Source organism: Myotis brandtii, unplaced genomic scaffold (assembly GCF_000412655.1).
Source record: "Myotis brandtii unplaced genomic scaffold, ASM41265v1 scaffold176, whole genome shotgun sequence".
Taxonomy (NCBI): domain Eukaryota; kingdom Metazoa; phylum Chordata; class Mammalia; order Chiroptera; family Vespertilionidae; genus Myotis; species Myotis brandtii.
In genome coordinates, this window is record NW_005356519.1 from 392,775 (window position 1) to 399,067 (window position 6,293).

General features: G+C 36.3%; 1 protein-coding gene across 4 annotated transcripts in view; it reads left to right on the forward strand.

The window, feature by feature from the left end:
- The window catches only part of MLIP (muscular LMNA-interacting protein), a 243,626-nt gene that overhangs the window by 120,296 nt on the left and 117,037 nt on the right, over positions 1-6,293 (forward strand). For all 4 annotated transcript variants that reach the window (XM_014537286.1, XM_014537287.1, XM_005863289.2 and 1 more), the window contains one exon: positions 1,303-1,695. In XM_014537286.1, the coding sequence (XP_014392772.1) occupies positions 1,303-1,695 (393 nt within the window). The remainder of the gene's footprint in view (positions 1-1,302; positions 1,696-6,293) is intronic.

Below are 6,293 nucleotides of genomic sequence, written 5' to 3' on the forward strand. Positions count from 1 at the left end.
AGAATGATAGACTTTGGGGGATTGGGCTATTTTAGATCATTAAAAATGTTTTCAAAAACTACTTCATTTTTTGGCCAGTTTTTTAGTTATTCCACTACTTTTCATAATAAGAAATTTATCATTGAATACTTCTATTTTTAATTTAAACTTCCTTCCAATTTTTTTGGGGGGGGAGTTGTTATTATAGAGCATTGTAATTAATATGTGAAGTGACCATTATCGGAGAAATCCTAATCAGAGGCAATTTGTATTTTATCTTGACTATACCAGCATCAGCTGAAAAGTGTGAAATGGGTGTGTAAAGTCAACCCCTTAGCTTAGTTATACCTAATCAATGATTTGACTTCTATTCTGTTTTATACACACAGAACACATACACACATATTATCACACATTATATTGATGACCATAGTTGAAATTATTTCAGTTTAATTAGCATCTTCTTTAACTTCTATTTTGAATAATTTTAAACTTAAATAAAAGATTAAAAGAAGAATATTAACCATAGTATGGTTATCAAAACCAAGAAAATTGGGTCTTTTAAATACAATCTTAGCATACACAACTACTATCATTTTAGAACAAAGTGTTTTGGTAGTATGGTAAAGCCGTCTTACATTTGGTCTTATGAGCCTTCTATATATTTATAGAAAATTGAATGGGAAAAGATATAGAATTACAAATCCAAAATAAAATAACAATAAAAAATACTTTGTACTGAAAATATCTTTTTTGGGTGTCCTATTCACAAGTTCTTCCCTATTAGCTTAGATTGTTTTGTCTGAATGTCTGTGAATTTTGTTCCAATTTAAATTTTCCTCTCAGATTTTTAGAGAGATTTATATTATTTTAGAACGTTTCAGTGGGATTTCCTCTCTCCCCCATTTATACAGACTATACAGGTTTTGCTTGACCATTAGCTAAACCCTGTACCAGTCTCCCTTTGTTTCATGAATGTCTTCATGGAAAACATTACCCTCTTCATCTCTTTTTACAAAGTCATCTCGTGATTTATTTGAAAGCAGGCTTGTTTGTTGATGTTGATTCTGAGGCCTTCAGTGTTTGAGTTTGGACTAGGACAAATAGGTGGGCTAGAAAAATTAAACTAACTTCAACCTAATCTTTCTTCAGCTAACCTGATTTTAAAATTAAACTGCTAACTTCAACCTAATCTTTCTTCAGCTAACCTGATTTTTAAATATATTTTTAGAAATTCTTGCCTTTAAGCAGGCTATGCTTTTAAGTGTACATGCAAAAAAGTAGCATGTATCAAACTGATGTCAATGCTTTTATTTATTGCAGTCTAATTTCAGTGAGTACTTGACCTTGAAAGCTGGGAGCCAACAGCAGAGAGACGGAGGGTCATTGACTTATCCTTCAGAGGTCAGCGGAAAGATAGCACAAGTAAGGGAATTTAAAGTGAACGAACCCCAAGGAATGCAGCAAAGTGGCCTCTTCAAAGCTGAATATGTCTTTATTGTGGACTCTGAAGGGGAAGATGAAGCTACAAGCAGAAAAGTTGAACAAAGCCCCCCAGGGGGGATGGGCACCACAGCTAGTCGGCCTACATCTCTAGCAATCTCCTCCAGTCTGGTCTCTGATGTGGTGCGTCCCAAAACAAGGGCAACAAATCTCCAGGCCCCATCACACCCTGAAATGCCTCATGGGATGGCTTCTCAACAAAAGCATGGGCAGGTAGGTTTTTCTTCTTATAAGAAAAAAATATTGTTTATATACCCTTTGTTCTAGACTGTTCCCTGGTCAAGGCATAAAATGCTCTTAAAGAAAAAGATATTATAAAACCAAAATCTCATGATCAGAAATCATCAAGGTGTAAATATAGGCAGTAAATTTATAAGACATAAAAGATTATACAATCGTACTGTGAATTGGCTGAGGAGAAAATGTGAAACCTTTAGTTGGAGTGGATTTCAGGAAACACTACCTCTTCCTTTTGAACAATTCTTGGGAAGGTTGATAATGGGAGTTTCTTAGGAGAGAGTGCTTGGTGAGCTGGATACTTCAAGGCACATTGAAAATATGAGAAGCATCCAATGAGAAGACACCAGTTGGATTTTAGATATAAACATGTTGCTTTCAAACTAGGAAAAGAGTAGTAAAGGGTACAGTAGGAAATAAAAGTATATAAGGAAAATAATTTCCCCCTGTATGCCGTAAGGGAAATATCCTGGAAGCCACCAGGGTGGGACTGGCCTCAATAAAATGGGGAGAAGATCCCATCCCATAATTTAGCAGCAAGATTGAATGATTTCTTTAAGGTGGACAGAAAGCCTTTGGTATAGTAGAAGACTGATGTCTGTGATGGCAAAAAAAATATCAAGGAAAGAAAGGGAGGGATTTTGAAGGAAGATTTTGCCATTGACTGTCTATTTGTTGTAATAAAATTATTAGATGACTTTAACAAAGTGTAGGTAGAATGTCAGGAAAGCAGAGGCTGGCTTTGGAGTAAATAGTGAATGGAGAGTTGCCCTTGACAGTGAGCGTGGGTGAGTACCAAGATGTCCTGCTTAGGAGCTACCAGACCAGGTATTTGCAAGCATCCCAAAGTAGTTGGGTGAACATTATTGATGAACTGGACTTTTGGTTGGACTTTTGGATCTATGCAAAACCGTAGAGTAGGCATCTTATTTTTGGTGCCACCCTATCTTTATTTCTGTGCTTTCACTTGCTTCCTGATGCTGTATTTATATCTCCATCGAGCATCCAGTATCAGTATGCTATCTTTTGGTGATAGAAGACTCTTTCTGGGCTATCTCTACCCAGGATGACTGGACTAAAAAAAAAAAAATTATTTCTTCTTGAAGTTTGTTCTCAGCTAGTTATTGGAAATATTCTAATCACACAATTAAACATATTCTCAGTAAGTGGTGATAGGCGTAAATATTTTTTTTTAACTCAGGGAAGATGATGGAATAACCAAGTAGGAGATGTGAGGGTTTCCATAGTCAGTAGAGAGTAGTTTGATGGGGCCCCTTTGAAAAAGAACATGCAGGTGTGATGATACCAGATATAAATAAAGAAAAATATTCTTAATGAACAATGTTTAGCAATTTTTAAAATTTACTCTTTTTTCCCAGTTGATATATTTCTTCCCAAATTGGTCATTTATTTTGTTTTCGTGTGACTAAATATGTAGAGGTCAAAGTGGATACTAAACACACACTTTGGAAACTTTTTCCAGCATAGGTTACTTCAGAGGTCATAGTTCATGTTATCAGAGCTCCATCGGAAAGGCAAAGCTCAACCTTATTCATTAGCGGTGGCTGAAAATGATGGTTACCACTAATGGAGGAGTTCTGAATCCTGAAATGTTTGGGAATAGCCGTTGTTCCTGTTTCCATTTTCCTTAATAATTCATTTTAGTGGTGAATAGTAGATAATCATGAAATTAAAAAAGATGAATTAAAAACAAGAGGACTGTCACTCACAAATTTAAACTAAAGAAAAATGACCAGAGCATGAAAGAAGACACTCCAAAATAAATTTGATGCAGTCAGTAGTAGAAGTTTAATGTAAAAATTCTAAAAACTATCCTGTGATTGGATTACTTGATGCCAACAATAGCAATTTTTCAATCAGAAATGCAGTTAAGTGATTTTCTGTTCAACCTGGTGAAAATGAATCCATATATAGGATTGTCTATAAATTAGCACTATTAGTCATAAGTATTTATTAGGCTATTCCTAAAAAAATGTCTTTAGTTATTTTTTTTGGAATTTAAGCTTTTCATAACCTAACCTACATGTCATTTTCTACTCACATCTTGTACCTCTCTTCTTCAGTTCTCCCAAGTTATCACCAATGTTCACACTTCACACCTTTTCATCCCTGAGCCCTTGATTTCTCTGTGTGTGATGCTTCTTTCTTCCCCAGACCCAAGGCCTTTTTGGCCCAGGCTACTTGACACTGTAAGTGCAGCTCAAGTAGCACCTTACCCTACACATTCCCTTTGAAGGTGGGTTAGTTTTGCTTTTTCATATTTGTTGGGTATTTTTTTTTATAGTTTTGTAGCCTCTTCAATGCTTATAATAATTGATTTTATCTTTCTTCCTCACTAGACTGAGAATAACTTGAAGTCAAAGTCTATCTCCTGTTTATTTCTGTATCCATAGCACAGAGTGTAGTGTCTTGAACATAGGTGAAATTCAATAAGGTGTATGAAAAGAAAAATATTTGGAAGTTTACATCTTTGAAGTTTTTTTCTCAGATATTGACCCCTTCATGAAGTCTGCTTTGGTTCTTTCAGTGAAAGCAAACTCTCCCTCAATTTAATTCTGATAACCTTTTCCCCTGAACATTTTTTATTACAATTATCCTATTACAGCATGTATTATAACTATGTAGATTTGTGCCTCATCTTCCCTAGCAGACTGTAAATTCTTTATAGGCAAAGACCCTGTTAAAATCATTTCTATTAAACATTTTGTTCCCTATAGTAGTTACTGTGTTATCTTGAACATAGTCAGTATAAATATTGGGTTGAGTTTATTGTTGTTTGAAGTATTTTTGTTGTAGTGGCATATAGAATGTCAATTTTAAAGTGTAAGTAAAAAGTAAAAATGCTATGTAAGCAGTTGAATTAAAATCCTCATAAATAAAATTCACAAAAAAGTATTGTTTTTGAATGTTGGTGTAAAGGTGTAAGAATTGTCTTACCTAGGGATAGTATTAGCATTCAAAGGGAGGTAATATACACATACAAACACGGAGTGATTTGTCTGAAAGGCCTATGATAAAATCTGGGTTTAGGCAATGATAGTGTGAATAAAAAGACAAACTTATGGGGTAGAGTTAATTGGATTGTTTTATTAGAAAAAGTAACAATGTATGAATTTATAACTAAGGAAATTAGATAAATGTTGGATTAACTGGGGAAAGAATAACAGGTATTGGGAAGGGATAGGAAGAGGTAAGATGTATCAAGGGTAGCTTGAGATGCCTTGGAAGCATGGCATGATGATATCTAAAAGGAAGGGAGGAGTATGAATATGGAACACAGGAGAGAGCTGGGAGACTGGAGATACTTGCTGCATAAATTAAAACAATGAGAATGGAGATTATATATATATATTTATTCTTTCCTGGAGAGAATATAGAACAAAAAGACATAAGATACAAGTCAGGAAACAGTAAAATATAAAGAGCCTGTGGAATTAAGGAAGCCACTGAAAGAGGCTGAGAAGGGACCAAAGAAGCTGGAGAGAGGGGTTCATGCAATGGAAGCTAAAGGGGCTTCCAACAAAAAGAGTGGAATATGAACAAGGTCATATACCTAAATATGTAATATTTAGTTAAATTTATTGATTTTTTAAAGGTAGCTCAGTAATTTTTTTATAGAATTCAAATGAATATGATATCAATCATATCACCTTGGGAAAGCAAAATAATAATCCTATATAATAAAAGCCTAATATGCAAATCGACCAAACAAGCAAATGACTAGTGGAACTACTGGTCGCTATGACATGCACTGACCACCAGGGTGAAGATGCTCAATGCAGGAGCTGCCCCCAGCCCACAGGCCACAGACCAGCTAGGGCAGGTGCCAGCAGGGGCCCCCTGATAGCCCCGCCGGTGGCCCCACAGATCAGCCCTAATTGCTGGCCAGGCCTAGGGACCCTACCCATGCACAAATTTCGTGCAATGGGCCTCTAGTAATATAATAATAAATAATAACTTTATGACAATGTGACATAATTTGAGTACTGACCTAGGTTTATCAAGCAGGAAGCATAATAGTTCTCCAATTTTTATCCTGAGAGACCTCATGCAGAATGAAGCTTTCCTTTACAACATTGTACTTTCATATTTTCTATTTGCCTTGCCAGATATTTTTAATGTACATTAGCAAGTACTTTTGCCAGTGGGACAGCCAGGTTAATATATGCTGCTGCTTAATTAGGGAAGAAGGGCAGGTTGGGAGATTCAAGAGGCCCTGATCAAAGCCAAAGGAAGGATCAAAGGCCTTTTGCTGACATAGCTGGATGATATGAAACATGAGGGCAACCTCTCTCCTCAGTATTAGCAGAACCAGAAGATGTGTAGAGATGAGGCCAGGGGTGTGAGGTCTGACCTGGCCATAGTCTCAATTTGGAATGTGGGAGCCCTTTTGCTCTCCCGGGTGAGCCCCTAGAGCCTTGTCTGCCATTACCCACTTGGAGCCACACCTCCTCTGTGCTCTCTCTTACTCTGGGAGAGGCAGGATGAGGTTCCCTAACATCTGACCAGTTCAGCTACAGAAGAGGCACTTGGTGCCCTTTATTAAAACATTA